Here is a 22,464-nt window from a genome sequence, read left to right as displayed (position 1 = left end):
GGCGCCGGCCCGGCGCGCGCTCAGCGGGGCTCGCGCAGGTGCGGGGGCGGGGCTCGCGGCCGGCGGGCCGGGGGCCGCGGGGGCGGGCGCTCGGCCGTCAATCTCGCGGCCCGAGGGCGCCGAGTGGCGCGTGCGGTGGCCCGGAGTCAGCCCAGGGGGTGGGGCGAGGCGCGCGGCCAATCGCGGGTCTCAGGGGCGCCGGCCGCGCCGAGGCCGATTGGTCGCTGACATGTCATCCTGGGGGCGGGGTTTCGGGCGCGCCGGGCTTTCGGGAGCCCCCCGAGGCCGGGACTCGTGCGCACGGGCGCGCTCGGAGCGGGACGCTCAGGTGAGCGGCGCGGGGCGGCGGGTGGGGGGCGCCGGCCGGGGGCCCGTGCGCAGGTTGGGGAGGTGCGCACGCCGGTGAGCGGGCGGGGGTGGTTTAGTCTCAGAAGCGCCGGCCCCCAGCGCCCCGGTCTGAGGGTCGTGTGCCCTCTTCGCGCCCCCCTGAACTCTTCCAGCGGCCTCTTGGGCAAAGAAACAGGAACTGGGCGCCCCGAGGCGCCACACTGGGTGCTCAGATTTAAGGCACGGGCAGCGAGGGGCAGCCCGGCGCAGTGAAGGCGACCTTTTGTGTGCTCTAGGTAGGGGCACAAAATGCCCTGCTCTTTTTTTTTTTTTTTTTAATATTTTTATTTATTTCTAGGAGAGAGAGAGAGACAGCGTGAGCAGGGGAGGGTCAGAGAGAGAGGGAGTCACAGACTGAAACAGGCTCCAGGCTCTGAGCTGGCAGTCAGCACAGAGCCCGACGCGGGGCTCGAACCCGCGAACCGCGAGATCATGACCTAAGCGAAAGTCGGACGCTTAACCGACTAAGCCACCCAGGCGCCCCTACAAAATGCCCTGCTCTTTCTGAGTGCAGTTGCGAATTCCGTTTTAATAACTGGTTGAGTAGTCTGGGTTTTTTTTCGTTTTTGATTTTTATTAAGATACATGAGTGCTTGGGGTATGGCGATGACGCGCAGGGGCACGGAGAGCCTGGTGTGAAGTTCAGAATACCTCTGGTGATAACGGCTAATCTTCCTGGGGGCCGTGCCAGGTACTGTTCTCGCAGGGGACAGAAGCGTTTCTTGGAACCTTATCTGAACAGCACGGGGTCTGGTTTGGACATTTGTTAGCCTCAGAGTAATAGAGACTGAAAAATACAGACCTGCCCAAACTGAACGTAAAATGAAAAAGGATGTTAAAGAGCAGAGTCAGTGAGGGGCCGATCCGCTGCTCTCCTGGTGTGAAGACAGGCGGCCAGGTAGACCTGCCCATCCGCCCAACTTGTAGGAATTTATCCGGGGTCGTGTTCAGATGGTTGTGGAAACAGGCAGATGTGAGAACTGCCATTGTGATTTGCTCTATATGCTTGCAAAGCACCGGAAACAACTAATGACTGTCCATGCGAGGGTTGGGTAAATAACACACCCGTGCTGTGGGGTACCTGGCGACTGTTAGAGAGAGTGGACTCAGCGTGGAGACAAGGCTCCTGACCTGTCACAGCACGAGGGACAGGAGGGAGATGGTCTCTCGTGAAAAAGACACTTAGAAAAGCTCTACACCAGAGCCTTAAATCGTGATGGGCATATAGGTGTTCTTTTCCTATTTTTCCAGAAAACATACTCCTGTGATAAAATAATTTAGCAGCAACGTAAAGAGGTTTGAAACAGCTCTTGGAGTCCTGAGACCCACGGCTCTGGGTTTGTGAATTGTGGCTCTAATGGGGGTCAGGAAGGTCACCTGTGCCTCCCCGCCACCATTCCCAAGGCATGGCGAGACTGACCTTTGGGGTGATTCTTGGGTTATCTGCAGCTTCTCTATGAGCCCCCCCCCCCCCGCCCCAGCACCCCCCCCGGGTCCCTCTGCAGGCTGTGGTCATTCCCTCAATCACGAGTGCGATTCACAAGCCTCACTTGGCAAGTACAGTGGCTGTTTTGGAGATATGTGGCCTCTTGAAGCTCTTGATGCTGGAAAGCTCTGGCCTGGCTCACCTTGAGAGGACCGAAGTCCCGGATGGGGCACAGCAGAGCCACTCCCAGGGCAGAGTCTGAGGCCTTCAGATATAGGCATGTGCCCCAGGTGGGCAATGTGCAGGGATGCAGCGCCCCGAATTTGAATGCTGAGCTGCAGCTTTGACCGTGGCTCCCGGGATTCTGCCTTCCAGAAGCTAAAATACAGGCTCACTGTAAGACAAGTTTAAAAATCAAACGTGCAGGCACCTGCCTCTCTTCTTCCTCTAGTGTGACCCCAGGAGCCATTAACATCCGTCCCCGTAGGCCTGTGTGAGCAGAGAACTCACTCCACCTTCTCACCTCAGTCTTCTCGTCTGTAAAATGGACGTCATACCGCCAACTCTCCAGGATGGGTGTGCAAGCTCTGTGAGATAATGGGCACTTGGACTCAGTAGACGCTCAGCAAACAGACATCATCTGTAAAAGCTGAACCATCTGGCGATGGCCCCAGCTGTATCTCACATTCTTCTAATATCTTGCGACGCCCCCCATTGAGAGCTGGAGATGGATTCTCTTCCCCCTGAAAGGAGGTGGGCTTGCGACGCTCTGTAACTGGTAGAGTGTACTGGAAGTGCTGCCCCTGTCTTCTCAGGGCCTCAGAAGAGGCGGCGCAGAGCAACTCTGCGTGTCTGCGGGAACCCCTGCTGGTTCCCTGAACCCCTTTCTGCTGTGCTGAGGCCACCGTGCCGTGAGGGCGTCCTGGCCAGCCCACACGGACAGGCCACGTGAAGGCAGCTGCCCGAACACATCCCAGCCCACAGATCCTGACAGTGTCCCCAGATTCCTGACCTCAGAAGCAACGAAGAATGGTAAAAACAACTGTTGTTTGAAGCCACCGAGTCGTGGGAAGCCTCTAGGGCTGGCGCTGCGCTGCGGGTGCATTCCCCCCCCTTCCCGGTGCCCTGCATATGCCCCGCTGAGCCTTCCTGAGCCGTGATGGTGACCACAGGACCTCCGTGGCATTGACTGCACCAGCCCCCGGTGGCCCTGGTGTCTAGTGCATCCCCAAACCGCTACCCCTTCAAGAGGCCAAAAAGCTGCCAAGGGGTTTAAGTCACATCTCTTGGGTGGGCCTCAGCCTCTAGACAGTGGTGCTGTGGCCTGGGAACGCCCGAGGACCCTCCTAGGCTTGTATTCCCGTGGCACCCCTCCCCCCCCCGCATGGCTGGATTGTCTTTTGTGTCCCTATAATTGCAGGACCCACCTTAGCAACAAGGAGCTCCAAGGAGCGAGGTTTATCACTCACAGGGCCTGGAGGGTACGCAGAATGCCCAGAGCCACGGCGAGGTCACTGGGGGAGAGAGGGGAGAGAGTGGGTGTATAGACCTGGGGCTCTGCCTTCATTAGGGTCAAGGGCCTGGGGTTTCGTGGGTTCACCCTTTATTGGCCAGTTTAAGGCCCAAGAGTGGGAATAAAGGCTTGGGAAGAAGGGAAGCCATGCTGTGGTCAGCCAGCTTGGTCACCTAGGGCTTTCTGAAAGGGGACCTTCGTGGGTGGGAATGGCCTGGCTTCTCTGGTTGTGTTGGCTGGTAGCCGGGTCCAGCAGCAGCAATATGTTGATTTGGGATGGATGTCTTGGCCATGACTGCCTTGGCCATCAGAAGCTTGAGGTCAGGCACTTACACTGCATCATCCTTGGACCCTCAGGGGCCACATCCTTTGGCCTGTGGAACTCAAAAACCAGTTGAGGGAGCTGACCAGGGTGCTGGGAGGACCCATGCATTTCCCTGGCTCATCTTTATCCCCAGGTGTGGGACACCATCCCTCCCTCATCCAGCTTTAGCCGATCCTCGTGCCCATAGGCATTCATGACCCAAGACACTCAGGAAGGTCACTGGGTCCCGTGAGTGTACAGAGAGCCAGGCTCCAAGCCCAGATCACTCTTACTGGCTCCTAGAATGTACCAATGGAATGTGCTAACTCTAGGGGGCTTGATTCGGGCTGATAGCATGCATACACAAGCTTCTAGAAATGTTTCTGAGGCATATGTGGTTGCTTGGTGTAAGTCTTCAAAGGAAATACCTTTTGGTTCATGTGCTGTTCATCAGGTCTGCATCTGCCTGTTAAGGCTCACATCCAAGGTGACGCCTCCATGGAGACCTGCATTCAATCCCACCCGTTATCATCAAGTCTCTACCATTTGCCAGACACTGTGTGCACCAGGCAAGGAAGCAGGGTGGTAACGCTCCCTTCCTCCTCCACACCCGTGTGGGCTGTCTTCTGCTTTTGAACTCCTGAATACTGACCTTGTACTCTCAGGCCTTGAATAAATACCTTATGGGTCCTAATCTGCCTTCAATCCAGAAATGTGAGCAACCTGGTGTCTTTATCATCTTTGTGTTCCTCAGGACGTTGTTCAGCGGGTTGGGAAGGATCAAGCAGGCCTTCTGAATTGTAAGAGTCTAGAGATTTTAGAGCGGCCTGTTCAAGAAGGAAGACTTCCATTCTGCTGTGAAACCCCGAGACAAGAGATTGGAGGTAAGCGTGTCTCAGCACTATTGTTCATGGGCACAGACGATGACTCTTTTGCCCTGAAAAAGTAGGCAGCTAGTACATCAATTCCTGTCTGTGAGTCTTAGGAATAAAATAAAATACGCCCCAAATGCCTCCCTCTCCCGTTTCCAGCTACCTTTTGCCAAGGATATGACTTACACCTTTATTACAAGATTCAGTGCTTATGACTGAGGGGACTCCTGGGTGAATGAATTCTGTAATCTCAACATACTTATTTGGGCTTATTTTAACCTGTAGAAGGTACACTTTTTCCTTTTGGCAACATTTTCTGTTTGGCTTTTCCACGCTTAGTTCTTTTTTTAAAGTAGGCTCCATGCCCAACGTGGTGCTTAAACTCAAAATCTGAGATCAAGCATCATATGCCCCACCGACGGAGCGAGCCAGGCACCCCTACCACACTTAGTTCCAAGTCTGTATGTTCCTGGCCGTTTTGCAGTTTTCTACTGTGTCCAATCAAAGTGACTGCCACGCACCAGGCTCTCTATTTGGTTTTGGGGCTGTAGAGATGGAAGGTCTTCATCCTGCCTCATACATCATAGACAGACATTCCATAAGCCAACCTGTGAAAATTAAGTGATAACAGGTACAGTTCCCACACTGCAAATGAAAATGCCTTTGTCACTGAAAATTTTTTAATGAGTGTAAGTTTATATGAAAGTAACTCATGTTTACTTTTTCCAAGAGAAATTAGTGTTCAAAGGTTTATACGTGGAATAAACAGCTCCCTACTCCATTCCATAGTCTTAGTTCCCAGAAGCAAATACTTTTCCTTTTCTTAGTTGCTTCTGTGTTGCTGTTTTTACCTGCTTATTTTTAGATGATTTGCTTTTATCACTCCCAACTTTTCATGTCCTTCTACATCCAAACATCCAACAGTTGGTCTGTAGCCAGATGTTACATTGTTAGGACAAAGTTGCTATCATCTACTGTTAAACCAACTAAGTGTAACAATTACGGTTTGTTTTTCCCCCCTTACATGACTTTTTATTGTTCCTGGAGTTCATGATTGCCTCACTTTTTCCATTTACTAAGGTTCTTATGCATCTGTCATTATTTTTTTTCTGAATGCTATAACAGAGCTGTCATACACAATTTTTCTATACACTCTAACACAATAAAATTCATGATTTCCATTTTCCCTTCTACTATAACCATTTATTTTGTACCAAGGTGGACTGGTTACTGTCTGGTGCACTGCACAATTCTCATCCCCTCATCCTTTCATTAGACTTTCTTTTTGTAGCTTTCTTGGATCCTGTGTCTTCTTTGAATAATAATTAACCTGGGAATGGAATTCTAGGTTGCAAAAAAGTTTCCCTCAGAGTTTTTAAAATTTTCCATCATTGTCTTCTAGAATCCAACTTGTTGTCGGTATAATTCTTAATCCTGGATTTTTTAAAGTGTTTATTTATTTTGGGAGGCAGGGGCAGAGAGAAAGAGGGAGAGAGAGAGAATCCCAAGCACGTTTCACTCTCAGTGCAGAGCCCGACATGGAGCCTGATCTCATGACAGTGAGGTCATGATCTGAGCCAAAATCAAAAGTCTGATGCTCAGCCGACTAAGCCACCCAGGTGCCCCTCTTTTAGAACTTTTCTCTAAAAGCCTTTAAAATCATGTTTTCTTATCTCCGATATTAGAACTATTCTGGAAGTGTAGACGTCACTGCTTCCCCCATGGACTAGTTTAGTTCTTCCACCTTTTTTAAGAGTGATTATTTATTGAATGCACTGTTCTAGGACTCGGTAGTGGAGCAATGAATGGACACATGGCTCCTGCCCTTGGGGAGCTTACATTCCAATGGAGAGAGACAGACAATAGACATGCACTCAAATAAATTAAAGAATTCTACATAATGAGAAGATAAGGAAATAAACTAGCAGGTAGAGTGCCTTGGCAGGGGACCTGGGGTACAGGCAATGTAGATTCACTGATTGGCTTGTACATTGGTTCAAGATGAATGGCTATGGGGGAGGGAGTGATGGAGATGATAAATTTTATTGTGTTCAAGTATATAGAAAAATTGCTGACATGCACAATAGCTCCAGTGGAGCACTGAGAAAAAACATTAGCAATAGATGCATAGAAACTTAGCAAATGGAAAAAGTGGGGCAACCATTAACTCCAGGAAATATAAAAAGTCACACGAAGGAGGGGACATTTTACAAAAGACCTGAATGAGGAGATCTGCAAATTATGTTCTGGGTAGAAATAGCAGGTGTCATGAATGAGAAGAACCTTATCCAAGGAGCATTAAAGACCCTGTGTGCCTGTATTGGAAAGTACGAGGAGAGAGTGGGGAGGAAAGCAGGCAGGAGTGGATCGCAAGAGGGTTCTGAGTCCTGGATGGCCCGGTTCATGCCGTAAGAGGGCATTCTGCTGTAATCTGGAGAATTAATCAAGATAAACGAGAAGTAGGAGGGCCAAGTAGGAGGTTATTGCAGCTGTCAGGAGAGAGAGAGAGATTAAAGTACAATCTATGATCTCTTCCCTGCCTGGAGTCTGCCATCTAGGAGAAAGTAGTGAGTAGGCGAGTAGAAGAGGCAGTCCTGCAGAGCCTCTGAGCAGGGGCAGATGTGGGAGATAATGGTAGCTGTTCTTCATGGGACAATCTGAGTGGGATGTGTCTTCTTCCCTCAGGGCCCAATGGCTGCAAAATCCCAGCCCGACGCTCCCAAAACCAAGAGTCCGGGCAGCATCGACAACAGTGGGGCTGCCACTCAGGGCCAGTGGGGCCGTGCCTGGTAAGGATCTTGCCAGTCTTCCAGCTAGAAAATAGAGCGTGGTCTTAGACAGAGGTGGGCAGCCCTGGGGATTTTATGGACCTATTAAAAACAATTTTTATCATTAAGACTATTGAAACATAAGCCGTATCCCGTTTTGTAAAGTAAGGAATTGGAGAAGCAATGAAAAACTGGCTAAAACAGGCTGGCTCTGGCCGCACGCCGCGCCGTTGTCTTCGTTCTCCTTGGACCGGAGAGCGTGCGACTCGGGAGTGGGTGAGGGGCCCCTGCAGCCCGAAACCGGAGAGCCTCTGGCCTTGTGGGTTATGAAAGGCCTCCCTGCATTCGTATTCGGGCTCGGGGCTTCCTGTGGGCGCCCACAGGTCCGTCAGCCTCCCTGGAGCTCGCGGTAGAGGGCACATGTTGAGCGGCTCCTCCAGGCAATGGGGAGCCCTCTGCCCTGAGAGCGAACAGCTATTTTGAACAACGGGACCCATATGCACATGCAGTGCATTGTCGGTGAGGCCACGGGGGCAGGCGGGCCCGGCGTGACCGTCCGCCATATGCTGTTGCAGGGAGGTGGACTGGTTTTCGCTGGCCAGCGTCATCTTTCTGCTGCTGTTGGCGCCTTTCATCGTATACTACTTCATCATGGCGTGTGACCAGTACAGCTGCTCCCTCACTGCCCCCGTGGTGGACATCGCCACCGGGCAGACTCGTCTCTCAGACATCTGGGCCAAGACGCCGTCTGTGACAAAGAAGGCGGCCCAGCTCTACACCTTGTGGGTCACGTTCCAGGTCAGCCTCCCCGGCCACGGTGGTTGGGGCACAGCAGGTGTGCAGCGTCCCTCCTGCTGGGAGAGTCCTGGCTGTTTGTCCGGGAAAGGGGATCTTGGCTCGGGTCAGCACTCTCCCTCCCGGAACCCAGCAGGGCATCGCCTGAAGCCTGACCCACTTAACTCTGTCTGTCGCCAGAAGGCACCTGGCAGCATCACGGTGTCCAACAGGCCTTCAGTGTAAGCCTGCCCGTAGCTCAGGGCATGTGCTGCCCCGCGGAGACATGCTGACAAGTAGGGAGCCAGATCCTGTGGGAGGGTGTGAGGCAGGGCTGGCCCAGGGAGGCCCATGCGCCGTAGGAAGCGTATCTTAGCAGTAGTCTCGGGGAAGGAGCACTCCGGCCCCCGGAGTTATGCCGAGACCCCACTCGTCAAAGCCAAGGCCTGTGTTCCCAGCACGTGGCTACACGGTCCTGGCCAAGGACCTCCTTCACTCCGTTGTGACCCCACTGGCCTTTGAGACCAGAAGTTTGCCAGGAAGGGGCTGTTTGCACAGGGAACCTGGTGAACAGATAGGGCTGTTTAGCATCTGAATCCAGGGAAACAGTGCCGGGAGAAGGCCCCCCACCCCGGGCTTCCTGCCCCGGAGGAAGGCCCCAGCCATTCACCACGGTTCCTCCTCTGGGTCCCAGCTTTTGGGCTTCAGAGCCCCTCTCGTTCCTGGCCTCTTGGTCCCTTTGGGTGAAAAAATGAGCAGGGGCAGCAGGGATCACAATAGCCTAAGGGCAGAGACACCAGTGGCCGAGTGGCTCAAACAAAACGTGGTCCATCCACGCAGTGGAACGTTACTCCGCCGTCTAGAGGAAGCACTCACCTGTGGATGGACCTTGAGAACATTCGTTGAGTGAAAGGATCCAGTTACAGAAGGACACAGGGCGCCGTGGTTCCATTTATGCAAAACGCCCAGGGTGGGAAAGTCCGTAGAGACAGAAAGTGGGTTAATGGTTGTTGGGGGCAGTGGGGGGGTTGGGGAGTGACTGCTAATGGGGGTGGGGTTCCCTTTTGGGGTGATGAACATGTTCCGGACAGCGTGCTTGCACAGCTTGTAAATGCGCTGAGTGACACTGAAAGTGTCTGAAAGGGTGACTCGTATGGCACGTGAGCTCTTGCCTGTTTATAAATGGCTCCAGAGACGTGAGTGGGAAGGGCTCGTGGCTTCTCCTGCGGGGAGACTGCATTGCTGCTTTGGGCCAGTAAGGAACTTCCTGCTCGGGGCTCCTCCCCCTTCGGAGCCCCGGCCGGCCTGCAGCCAGGGCGCGCAGCGCCGCACACACTCCTATGGAAGGAACAACCGACTGTAATCTGGATTCTGCCCTGGGTCATGTCAGTTAATGAAAGCAGGGTTTTGTGGACGTAGCCTGGCCCCCCAGGCCGTGGGTCAAGCAGCTTAAAATCCCCACTGCAGGTGTTTCTGTACTTGGCGCTGCCTGACTTCTGCCATAAGTTTCTGCCCGGCTACGTGGGAGGCGTTCAAGAGGGTGCCGTGACCCCCGCAGGTAACCTGAGGCCGCCGGCCTCCTCCTCCTCCTCCCCCTGCCTCTGTCTCATGGGCCGTGCCCTCACCCAGGCGGCTCCCATCCCCCAAGTGTGCTCACTGAACAGAGTGGAAGTGGATTTTGCGTGGGCCTTGCCTCAGCCCCGGGCCCCCTTTGTCTCCAGGGCAGTCTGGGACTGGCCCAGCCATGAGGCTGAAGGTCAGGTTCTTTGGTGAACAGAGGCCTGAGTGGTCCCCGGCCCCACAGCTGGTTGACGTAACTGGGCTCCTGGAGCATCCACCAGTGGCTTCTGGGTGGGGCTGTTTAGGTCACTGAGAGCCCGGGCGGAGCCCTGCCGGGGGATGCCACCCTGTCCCTGCCCTCAGAGAGCCCCCAGGGCAGCGAAGGGCTGTGGGGCATGCTGACAAGTGCGTTAGGGGCACCCCCACTCCCTCGCAAACTGCAGGCTGGGTACCCAGCCGGAGCTCGGCTAGGGAGACTCCAAACCAAAGGACGAGTCTGTCCCCTTTGCGTCTTCTGAGGACCCCGAAAGCAGGAGCAGCTCATCCCTGGAGTAATAGCTGCCTGCTGGCATTTTGACCTGGGGCACCCATCCATCTAACCCATCCATTCATCCACCTAACCCATCCGCCTAACCCATCCACCACTCATGCACCTAACCTATCCACCACCCATGCACCTAACCCATCCACTCACCCGCTCACCCATCCATCTAACCCATCCACCACCCATCCACCTAACCCATCCACTCACCCGCTCACCCATCCATCTAACCCATCCACCACCCATCCACCTAACCCATCCACCACCCATGCACCTAACCCATCCACCCACCCACTCACCCATCCATCTAACCCATCCACCCACCCATCCACTCAGTTGTAGGGGAAGCTGACCAGCTTCTGGGCTGCGGCCTGGGTGTCCCATACAGGCCCCGGAGCCACCGAGGCCCAGGGAGCGAGTAGGCCCAGCTGACTGCTGTTTTCGGGAGGAGAACCACTTTGATGTTTAAACCTTCACTCCACAGGAGTTATCAACAAGTATCAAATCAACGGCCTGCAAGCGTGGCTCATCACGCACCTTCTCTGGTTTGCAAACTCGCACTTCCTGTCCCTCTTCTCCCCCACCATCATCTTTGACAACTGGATCCCGCTGCTGTGGTGCGCCAACATCCTCGGCTATGCGGTTTCCACCTTTGCAATGATCAAGGGCTACTTCTTCCCAACCAATGCTAAAGATTGGTACGTTCTCCAGTGGCTGATCAGGCCTAACGTGGAATGTGGCTGCTTCCACCCCTTGCCTTTCTCTGTGACCTTGGGATGGGAGGTCGTCAAGTCCTGAGGATTGAGAATCCTTGAAGGGGGAGCCTAATGGAACTCGCTCGATTCTGGGGAACACCCCTTCTAAATGTCTGGGGGCCTTCTGCCTTAGGAAGAATGCAGTTGAAGGCAGCCAAGTCTGTCGTTGGCCGAGTCGTCACCTGTAGGGCTGTCATGGGAGCAGGGAAGCAAGAGGCAGCCCATTGCTCCCGTCTCCGGAACATGCGTGTGGCCTGGAACAGGTTTAGTGAGGAGTCTTGTTATCTCAGTGGCTTCAATGTAGGAGCTTCCCAGAGAGAGCCCTACTGGTTGGTGCCTTCTCATGGTAGTCTTGGGTTGGACAGTTGTGCTCCCCCCAGCCAGGCATCTCTTCATCTAGCTCTTTATCCATCCACCCACTCATCTATCTATAACCCATCCACCCACCCATCCATCCTCTGTCCACCCAGCCATCCATCCACCCATTCACCCATCCATCTAACCCATCCACCCACCCATCCATCTACCCATTCACCCACCCACCCACTCATTTGTCTAATCTGTCCATCCATCCATCTACCCACCCACCCACCCCTCTATCCGTCTAACCTACCCATCCACTCATCCTTTTAATCAATCCATCCATCCATCTACCTACCAACCCATCCACCCATTCAATCCATGTATTCTATTCATCCCACCTCCTCATCCACCTTTCCACCCCATCCTTCATCCCTGCCTCCTTCAACCCCTTTCTCCACCCCTCCCGCCACCAACAGACGTTGGTTGGGTTCCTCCTGTAGGTGGGTGCGTGCAGTCACAAACAGGATTCTTGTGCTCGGGTGCCTGCAATTTAGTCCCAGATACATTTAGGGGCCCAAATAAAAACAAAGTGTGTTTCCTTTCACTGTTGCTCTTGGGAGATGTCTTTGGATGATGGTGCTTTGTGGTCTGCGTGGTAATTGGGTAATAAGGCTGCTCTTCTGTGGCTCACGCTAATCGTTTTCGCTGCTTTATAACCAATCACCTGTTGTAGACTTTGTATATTTTGCATTTTTTACTTAACTGAGGCAAGTGTACATGAAAATGTTTTTGTCATAAACACAGAAACCCCTATGTGTCTGTAAGTTATACCCGAGGAGGGCATCCACATCAGTCATCTTGGCTGACTTCACCCCTGGGGAGGCTCTGGGTCAGCGGCCAGGGCAACGAGTGCCCGGCCAGGGCTAGTGCTGGGTGCTGGAGCCTGGCACGTGGCTCTGGACATGCTACCCTTGCTCCCTCTCTACCTGGGCAGGATTGATACTTTCATTTGCCCACGGGGGCCTGGGCACCAGGAGCCACTGCAAACTGCATGCTTGGCAGCAAAATTAAATCTTCGTGACGTCAAGCCAGTTAGGCAGCGCAGCCATGCCAGGCCTTAAGGTGGCCTGCAGGAGGGTCGGGGGAAGCCCGGCCGGTGGAAGGAAGGCGCAGTCTCTGCCCTTTCCTGATGCAGCGAGCATCTCGGGTGCCGTGTCTCAGGGTGGCTGTGCCGGGCCGTAGCCGAGTGCCAAGGGACAGCAGGGAGGCCGTGGGGAGCGCGAGGGACCGGCGGGTCCTCCGGCTGCGTGCATCTCTGAGCTGACGCAAGGGTGGGCTCAGCACACGTATCTGTGCGCGCGCGCACACACACACACACACACACACACACACACACACACACGCTTTCGGGCCCCGGGTGACGTGCTCCTTAGCTAAGTGTATCTGTCGTTTCTATTTTCAAGCAAATTCACAGGCAATTTCTTTTACAACTACATGATGGGCATTGAGTTCAACCCCCGAATCGGGAAGTGGTTTGACTTCAAGCTCTTCTTCAACGGACGCCCTGGGATCGTTGCCTGGACCCTCATCAACCTGTCCTTTGCGGCCAAGCAGCGGGAGCTCCATGGCCAAGTGACCAACGCCATGGTCCTGGTCAATGTGCTGCAGGTAGCCCGTCCGCGGCCACGGGGCAGGGAGCTCCCGCGCTCACTGGGCCCCGGGAAAGTCTCAGGGCCAGGCGGTTCTTGGAAAACCTTAGTCCACGGCTTGTAGAAGAGAGTCGGCCCCCTTCCCAGGCCTCGCCGGACCCAGGACCTCCTTCCCCAGAGATGCCAGTTAACAGCCCAAGCGTGTCCGTGGTCCTGGCCACGTTCACAGTTCACGGCCTCGGCACTGTTTTCCCCATGTGGTCCCGTGGGTCTCAGGTGGGGCACAAGGGACCGTGATTCATTTTCACCTCTTGCCCACCTGTGCACAAGGACGCTGATCATCCGGCCACGCCACATGTGTCGCGCTGCAAGGGCAGCCACGCCGGCGTGGACCCTGGCGGGGGGTGCACCTTCCCCACGGGCTGTCCCCGGCACCTCCACTGTGAGCGCCACAGCCTGGGTGTCACCAGCCGGGGCCCTGCCGGGTGCCCCTCTCTCGGTCACTATTTGTGGGCCCTCGTCCGCTTAGACTGCAGACCCTCTGAGGCTAAGGGCTCCCTTGCTGGAACCCCAGGCCCCCCACGTCCCGGACATGGGGGAAACGTGGGAACAGCCCCGGGGAGCCCGTCACTGAAGAGCTCAGCGACTCCCACGGGCCACCTCACCTACACGGGTGTGGTTTTCCCGTGGACCCATCGGTGGCCGCGGTCAGCACACGGCTGTCCCTGTTCTACAGGCCATCTACGTGCTGGACTTCTTCTGGAACGAAACCTGGTACCTGAAAACCATCGACATCTGCCACGACCACTTCGGGTGGTACTTGGGCTGGGGCGACTGCGTGTGGCTGCCGTACCTGTACACGCTGCAGGTGAGGACATGGCGTGGCAAGCCCTCCGGATGCGGTTCGTGGCCCCGCGGGGCATCGGCTGCTTGGTCCCCAGGCACGCCCAGGGCTGCCCTCGGCGGACACGGCTGAGCACGTGCTGAGAGTCCCTCTTGCACTAGCGGTGTGCTTAGGGGACAGCAGAGGCTGGGGACGGGAGGCCGTCCTGTTTCCAGGAAGAAGAGCAGGCTTGGTGTATTAGTGAGCTTCGTCCCCAGTCCTGAAGGCTGGAGCCCAGGTCCAGATGTGGGTGGGACCTGGGCCCCCGAGGCCTCTCTCCTCGTGTGGACGGCCGTCCTCTCCCCACGTCCTCACGGGGCCGTCCCTCCGTGTGTGTCTGTGTCCTGATGTCCTCCTCCTCTTTTTTTATGTTTATTTGTTTATTTTTGAGAGAGAATGAGAGACAGAGCATGAGCAGGGGAGGGGCAGAGAGAGAGGGAGACACAGAATCCAAAACTGGCTCCAGGCTCCGAGCTGTCGGCACAGAACCCGACGCGGGGCTTGAACCCACAAGCCGTGTGATCATGACCTGAGCTAAAATCGGAGGCTCAACTGACTGAGCCCCCCTGGTGCCCAGATCCCCTCTTCCTACAAGGACCCCGGTCACACGGGATCAGGGTCCACCCCGGCGACCTCATGTCACCTGGATTACTTTAAAGATCCCATCTCTAGATATGATCACATTCTGGGGTCCTGGGGGTCAGGGCTCCAACATAGGAATTTGGGGGGGACCCAGCTCAGCCCCTGACACTTAGATGGATGGCAGGGTATAGGCTTCAGGTAGAAGGAATAATTTGGCTGAACTGGGTGATGGGGGGTGGTGTTCATATTCACACTTTTTCAGATCTTAATGCTTGAAGGAAAAGAGGATTTCTTACCTTTTTTTGTTCCTTAAATACTTCACGAGGGTCTGTGTGGTACCAGGCACATGACAGGGATGCAGGAGCAGAGGAGATGTGCGTGGGCCCTGCCCCCTTCGGGCTCATGGCTGGCAGGAGAGGCCAGGAAGCAGGCCAGGCAGCCAGTGTGGGGAAGGGGTGCCGGAGGGAAGCGGGGCGGTCGGCTCCTGAGCGAGGGCCGGAGGACCCTGCTGCGGGCGGTTGGCAAACGCATCCAGAGATAACCACGGCCTGGCTGAGAGCAGACGGCGAGGCTGGGGGTGTGGAGTCCCAGCGGGGGTGCTGGCACGTGCTGTTACTGGACGGGGGGTTCAGGAGCCGTCGGGCCGGGGCTCCAAGGGGGAGACCCTGTGCCGAGGAGCAGCAGGCTGGAGTCCTCGGTGCGGGGGGGGGGGGGGGGGGGGGGGGGGGGGGGGGGGGGGGGGGGGGGGGGGGCGGCCCGCATCGCAGAACCGAGGTATTGAAGCGCTGGCCTGGGGAGCCACGGGGACCAGGTTTCACGCCCGGAGGGAGGCGGCCTTGAACGGCCCCAGACATCCCGGGAAAGGTGGGCAGCGCTGCATCAGTCACGGCGGGTGAAGCCGCGAGGGGGCACTGAGGCGGTGCTTCGTGCTGCGGCTGGGCCACTCCGTCGCTGCCCCCATCCGCCCGCCCTGTGCACCACGCAGAGCTGCCTCGGGGGCAGCCTGGGGGCAGGGGGGCTTCACCATCTGGCCCCCTCACCCTCGCAGCTCCCACGAGAACCCCAGCTCTGCTGTGCTGGCAGTGGGGGGGTGTGGACGCCCTGGCCAGGTGTGACTTGCTCTTGTCACGAGTGAGGACGCCCGGGGTCAGAGAGGGAGCACGGTCAGGGCCCTTGCCTGGCGGCAGCGAGCGGAACACCACCTGGGCCCGTGTGCGAGGGTGCAGAAGCCGATGTGGGCAGGGGTTACGTCAATCGTCTGTGAGCATCCAGAGGCAGGGGCCCCGGGGAGGCGGGGAGGTCACAGCAGAGCTGGGCGGGGGCTCCGGGGCCCCTGGCCCTTGCCGTCCGTAACGGTGGGTCCCCCTCGGGTGCCCTGCGCCGTCTGCCGGGACCCATTTCTCCACCTGGCTGCTCGCACGCTCCTGGGCTCCCTGAAACTGTAAACTCCATTTTCCAGGCGTGCAGGACAGATCACACATGTACGTGTACACTTGTGCATGGATCATACATGTGTGACCGTACCTGTGTGTCTTACTGTGAGCCAGGCCTTGTTGCGGCTTCTATTTGTATGTTACGTGTGGATATGTCATGTCACATCATACATCGGATCACTTCATGCATCATGTATCACATCGTACCTGCGTTAGAGTGCTCCACGCCCAGGACCATGGGGTGTCTATGCAAATATATGTGTGTATGTATAACTGAATGTATACCTGTGTGTGTGTGTATTCGCACATATATACACGTTTGCAGAGAACGAGCAGAAAAGTATTAACTGGCTCGTGTGATTGGGGGGCCCGGCAAGTCCGAAATCTTTAGGGCGGCCAGCAGGTTGGAGGTCCGAGGAAGTGTTGATGTTGGCGTCAGCTGGGGTCTGCAGGCCGTCTGCGGGCGGAATCCACTCTAGTTCTGGCGGGGAGGTTGGCCGCTTTCTTATTGTTAAGACTTCAGCTGATTGGATGAGGCCCACCTATGGGGTAGAGAATCAGCTGCTTGCCTCAAAAGTCTACGAATTTGTGTTAATTTTATCTAAAAAATACTTTCACAGCAGTTCTCTGAGCACCATGGCCTCGCCAAGGTGACATCAAGTTAACCGCTGTAAAATTATATTCGAATGATGCTTTTTCTACCCTATGTTACACTTAACACTACATACGGAGTGTGTGTGTGTGTGTGTGTGTGTGTGTGTGTGTGTACACGTACTTGGACAGGCAGGAAGGCAGGTGGATTCGCGGGTTTTGTCTGTTTGCTCACTTGACCACGCACTGAGGCAGATGCTTTTACTGTCGGAAGAGGAGGCCGGCGCGTGGGGCGGCTGGGCAGCTGGCTGGGGATCTGAAGCCCTCTCGCCCCGCAGGGCCTGTACCTGGTCTACCACCCGGTGCGGCTGTCCACCCCCCACGCCGTGGGCGTCCTGCTGCTGGGGCTGCTGGGCTACTACATCTTCCGGATGGCCAACCACCAGAAGGACCTGTTCCGGCGCACGGACGGCCGCTGCTTGATCTGGGGCAGGAAGCCCAAGGTCATCGCGTGCTCCTACACGTCGGCCGACGGACAGAGGCACCACAGCAAACTCCTGGTGTCCGGCTTCTGGGGCGTGGCCCGCCACTTCAACTACACGGGCGACCTGATGGGCAGCCTGGCGTACTGCCTGGCCTGCGGCGGCGGCCACCTGCTGCCCTACTTCTACATCATCTACATGACCATTCTGCTGACACACCGCTGCCTCCGGGATGAACACCGCTGTGCCAGCAAGTACGGCAGCGACTGGGCACGCTACACGGCTGCTGTGCCTCACCGCCTGCTGCCCGGGGTCTTCTGAGGCCCCGTCCTGTGGGAGGAGCCCCGAGCCCGGCCTGTGGGGCTCCCCCGGGACCTTCCGTTTCCCCATCGGGAAGTACAGAGAGCCGGGCGCTCGGTGTGTCCCCCCCTTGTCCCGAGGAGAGCTCAGGGGCTTTGTGCCGCCTGCCTGCCACCAGCAGAAGCGACCAGCGTTCCCTGTGCAGTGTCTGCGTGGAGCCCGCGATGACCCCGTCTCCTGCGTGTTGTCGGCCTGAGCTGCTGCGCTGCCCAGATACGCTGGCGTCTGACGCCGCACGGACGTCTTCGGCTCCCTCCCGCTCCATCTCTCTAAATCGAGCGGAAGTGGATACAGGCGGCGCTTCAGTTACCAGCTTCCTGCCTTTGGGCTCCAGACGCACTTTCCCGCGCCCGCTCTGCCACCGTGAGCTGGACCCTGGACACATCTCTCCTTGGCCGTGTGCCCGGTGGTAAATTTGAGGGGCGCTGCACCAAGAAGGGGGCTTCTCTTTCTGGGCTCGGTGATTCCACTTCATTTCCTTGTCGCCCATGGCTGCAGGGGTGCAGAGGGGGGCCAAGGTGCTCGTCCAGAGCGTGCCGAGGTCATGGCCCCGGCTGTGGCCCCAGCGGCCGACCCTCTGAGCATCCGGCCACCAGGCTCGGCATGCCAGCCCTTCCAGGGCGCCTCCTGCGTGCCTGGTGTCCGCACACATTGGCTCAGACCCAGGAAACCTGTGTATCATCCCGAGGGCCTCCTCCAGCAAGATCCGAATCCCAGCCTTGAGGAGGAGATGTCTTTCAGGTGAATTTTTTTACCTTGGGTACTTGCCCTTAACCCGAGGATTTTCTTGAGAGCTCTCTTTAAACATTACTGCCTTAGTTGACTTGGTAATTACATTAAAGTTGCTCTGTTCTAACTTCTGCATGGTTTCTGTCTCCCGCTTAGGCCCGATGGGACGCGAGGGCTTCGCTTCCGTATGTAGGAGGGGCGCGGAGCTGCTTGGGCCCTGCCTCAGAGCCGTGGGCACTCACGGTGGGCATTCAGGGGACCAGTGCCAGCCTCGCCCCACTGTCCGCCCTCTGCTGGGGCTCCCGTGCTGGGGGCGGGGGTCCGTTCCATCCGCCAAAGGAAGAAACCCCAGCCTGGCTGCCCACCCACACTGCCCACGCACAGAGATACCCAGAAGCAGGCGCCAGGCTTGGCTTCTGCCCGGAGAATCCAGACAGGAGGGAGGTGTGGGCACGGAGGGCGCTGCCTCCCCTGCTTCCATTAGGAACAGGCCGAGCAGGCTGCCCCCCCCCCCGTACCCCAAAGCGGGGAGAGCTCGGGCCCCACCCAGACCGGCTCAGAGGGTGTGCTTCCATGTTGCTGCTCACCACCCCCCACCCCTGCTGCCTGTTCATTCAAGCCCGTGGGCTGCAGAGGGAGGGGGCGGGGGCCCAGGACCCTGTGTTTGTCACAAGCCACACGTGTGGCTTGTATCCGGGCCAGCCTGCAGAACCAGTGTCCCGTTGGCCTGAGTAGAGTGGACCCCTCCTCTTCCTCTCACACATGGAGTGGTTTCATTTCAGAGAGGCCAGAGCGTGCTGGCTGTGAGCTCTGAGCCTGATTCCTGTGTCAAGCAGCTGTGTGACCTAGATCAGGGGACTAACCCTCTCTGTGCCTTGACTTCTCCATTTGAAAAGTCGGCAGTTACCTTCCTGCCTTGCTTTGAGAGGGCTCTGAGGCTGAGTTTGTAGAGGAGTCTGGGTTCAAGACTTGTTGGTGGGCGGGGCTGCCCCCTCCTCCCGGGGCTGGAGTGGCTTTGGAGGGGTGCGGCCGGCTCTGGCCGGGCAGCAGTTGCTGTGGGGGGACACCAGTCTCTACCAAGCCTGCCCACCAGTTAAGATGTGCGGGAGCCACTCTGGAGGGGTGCCTGCTAGAGTGATCGGGTTGGAGGGACAGGTCTGCAGGGGAGGGGGGCAGAGTGAGCGGCGCTAGCCAGACAGATGGAGAGTGGCGGGATCGGCGCCCTCCAGCGCCAGGCCAGTGGTGCTGAAAGAAGACTAGGATGGAGAAAGTTCTGCAGATCCCGTCCGACCAGAACGTGTCCTAAAATTGGTCAATAAATGTCCTTCGTGAATGACTCAGGCGCTTTTCAGGCCCCGCCTCTGTGCTGGGTCTTGGACTGAGCGACGTAGCACGCTGGCTTCCGTTTCTGCAGCCCCCCCAGCTCTCCCAGAGTTAAGTCCTGCTGATTTTCAAAGCCAGGCATTATGGGGGCTCGCCTTTCCAGTGCAGATCCCCGGAGGGGGACCGGAGCGGGGCTTGAAGCCTCGGCTCCTCAGGAAGGACCTGGAAGTGGAGATATCCACTCTCCCCACCTGCAGCCGGGTCCCGGCCCTGGGGATTTCGTTCCCAACCAGCCTGCGGCTCTGCCCCACTGCCCTTCCTGATGTGGCTTGTTCTGTACATGTTTAGCTGCGGCTGAGCTGTTCTGCAAGGAGAGAATTGCTCTACGGGCAGCTGCAGTCTTGGCGTGGCCGTGGCCGTGGGGCGGGGGCGGGGCAGGGAGCTCAGAGTCTTCCTCCTCCACCACCTTCCCGTTCAGTGTGGAAATTACAAACATAAGCATGATTATAATAAAGTTTTCCATGAGGTGCATGCAGGAAAGATGTGTATGCACCCACCTGCGAAGACTCCTGAGAGCTGCGTGGTGGGCGGCGGGTCGATTTAATCATGTTTTCCTGTGTTTTTATTAAATGTTATTTTTCGGTAACTCCTTGGTAGGGTTGCATTGCAGATTAGGAATGCTGCCTGTGACCAGGGCAGATCTGAGCTATTTGTTTATAGAGAGTAGAGCTTCTGTCCTGAGCAGGCCGGAGAGAAGAGGGGATTCCGGGAGGGGAGGCGGTGTGGTCAGCCCTGGACACGTGCTGCCAGCAGCCGTCGGGGGCTGGGCTTCAGTGGTGCCGTGCCTGGGGACAGAGCCACTCCGGGAGGGACAGAGGCCCAGGCGTGGGCTCATCTGGTTCTCGCACCTCCCTTTCCTGTCTGCAGGAGGGGCTCTGTTGAAAGTGGGTGTTTTTCACTGTTTGGGTCAGGAGAGGAGAAGAAAAGTCAGGCCACGGCGCAGTCAGAGTCTCAGGAGATTGAGCAGAACACTCCATGCAAAATTAAGATGTGAGTCCACTCTGCGCATTTCTTTCCCAGGGAAGGGCAGAGTGCTCTTACCCCCACAGAACCACCCTGCCCCTTGTCAAACGCCGATCTTCTAGTCTACGAGGGAGTGTCTGCAAAGCAGGCCCTGGGTGTTGCTTGGGAAGACCCAGCGACTGGGGGACCGCGTGCGATGGGTGTGGCTTCCAGAAACGTGGTGTCCGCCCTTTGCTAGTCCCCAGTGACCCGGAGAGAGCCCTGCACACATCAGACAGCTACCATCACCTCAGAATGGGGGTGGGGTGGGCGGTTTGCAGAGGGTCATCAGCACGATCACCTGCCACAGGGATCCTTCAGAGGGCTGTTGGTGACGGGCAGGTAGCCGGGTAACCTCACCTGTCTCCAGGCTTTAAATACCTCCCGAGCGCTGGGACCTCCAAAGGTCCCTGTCCGGTGTGTCTCTGGCCTGAGCCCTGTCCACAGGCCCAGATCCACCCCCCGCACCTCACTTGGGCGTCTGACACGTCAGCAGCAGCGCCTGATGCTCCCCCAGGGCCTGCCCTCGGGCGGTGGCAGCTCTGCCCTTGTACTTCACTGGGGCCCGTCCCTGACACCCTTCTCTCTCCCACATCCGGTCGGAGGCCCGTCCTACAGGCCGCACCCAGGGGCTGACCACCTCCCACCCCCCACCCCCCCCACGGGACCCCAGCCCTGGCCTCCGCCCTCCCTCCGCTAAGTGTTGCCATGGCAACCCCAGGGCTGGCCTGCCTGCCTCTTGCCACCTGGTCCTGTTAGAACACGAGTCAGATCACGTCGCCGCCACGCAGAATAAAAGCCAAGGTCGTCTGAAGGGCCTGCATGGACTCAGTAATGTCCCCCAGGGCCCCCAGCGTGCTGCGACTTACAGACCTGTCCCTGGGCCGTTCCTCCGCCTGGAGCCCCCTCCCCAGACACCCGTATGGCCCCAGCAAGGGCCTTCGAGACTTCCCTGAGTGTTCCCTTCGCAGCGAGGCCTTCCTGACATGCTCATCCGGGGCTCCCTGCCTTATTTTTCTTCATGGAGCTTACACTCCAGGCACAGAAAGAATATCAATCACCGACTTACCTTGTCTGCCCCCCCCCCCCCCCCCCGCCCGGAGCACAAGCACGGCGAGGGTGAACCTCTGATTACCTTGTGCCTATTTCACAAGTCAGGGAGGCAGGGCTGGGGCTGCCCATCTGCGAGCAGCTGGACACATGCGGGCCCGTGGGGAGGAGACACCGGCCAAAGTGGGGACCCGGCTGGCGGCAGAGTTCCCCGACGAGGTAGGACCAGGTCCTGCCCTGACCGAGCGCCCAAAGGCCCAGAGGGCTGATTGCACAGTGAGGAGAAGCACTGGAAACACTAAGACAGAAATCAAGGGGAAAGATCTCCATGATAGTGTTTGGGAAAGAGGCTCCGGGGGCGGTCAGCTGGACCCGGGGGGAGGGGAGGGGAGGCAGTGCCGCAGCCACCCCAGCCCCTCCTACAGGCAGGACCCGTGGGGGCGCCCTGCTTGTTTTCTGCATTGCACTTTTCTTCCGTTATTAATTTTTAATATAGGCACGATGCCCGGCGATTGTACTCGGGCAGGTACCCCAGAGAAATGACTCGAAGAAGTCAGACGTAACTCAGAAGTCTTTCCACAGGCAATAGTCAAACTGGCTGGCGCATCCCCGCTGCAGCGCTGTGGCCCGAGTGTCTGTGCGACCCCCTCTCCTCCCCCGCCCCGGCCAAGTCCATATGATGAAATCCAACCCTCAGTGGGATGGTATTTAGAAATGGGGCCTTTGGGAGTTAATTGGGGTCAGATGACGTCGAGGAGGTAGGCCCCGTGACGGGATTAGTGTCCCTATAGGAAGAGGGAGAGACGCAGGGTCTGTGTTTGCTGTGTGAGGACCAGTGAACAGGCTCCGGGGTCAGCCAGTGCCCTCACCTTGGACTTGAGCCTTCAGGGCAGCAAGGATAAGGGTGTTCCCTCAGCCCTCAGCCTGCGGGCTGAACTCACCGGACGTGTGGACTACAGCTCAGCAATGACGAGGAGTGACGGTCGATCCACACAACTTGGAGGGACCCCTAGAGAGTTCCAGAGGGAGGAGACAGATCCCAGACTTGCGGGCAGTGTGGCTCCATCCCCGTAAAATTCTTGTCGTCACAGAATGAGGGAACAGTAGTGCCCGTTCT

The 22,464-nt window shown here is 57.1% G+C and overlaps 1 protein-coding gene across 1 annotated transcript; it reads left to right on the top strand.

Moving 5' to 3' along the window:
• Window positions 1–260: 260 nt before the first annotated feature.
• Window positions 261–18,039, top strand: DHCR7 (7-dehydrocholesterol reductase). The gene is made up of 9 exons (XM_039235345.1): window positions 261–328; window positions 4,385–4,514; window positions 7,188–7,291; window positions 7,846–8,068; window positions 9,512–9,602; window positions 10,630–10,843; window positions 12,667–12,871; window positions 13,589–13,720; window positions 16,680–18,039. The coding sequence occupies exons 3-9, from the start codon at window positions 7,194–7,196 to the stop codon at window positions 17,142–17,144; spliced, it is 1,428 nt and encodes a 475-aa protein (XP_039091276.1). The 5' UTR covers window positions 261–328; window positions 4,385–4,514; window positions 7,188–7,193; the 3' UTR covers window positions 17,145–18,039.
• Window positions 18,040–22,464: the final 4,425 nt, after the last annotated feature.

Source organism: Hyaena hyaena, unplaced genomic scaffold (genome assembly GCF_003009895.1).
Source record: "Hyaena hyaena isolate Hyena2069 unplaced genomic scaffold, ASM300989v1 scaffold_98, whole genome shotgun sequence".
NCBI lineage: Eukaryota > Metazoa > Chordata > Mammalia > Carnivora > Hyaenidae > Hyaena > Hyaena hyaena.
The sequence above is the reverse complement of the archived record's forward strand: the minus strand, read 5'-3'. Positions and strand labels throughout refer to the sequence as shown.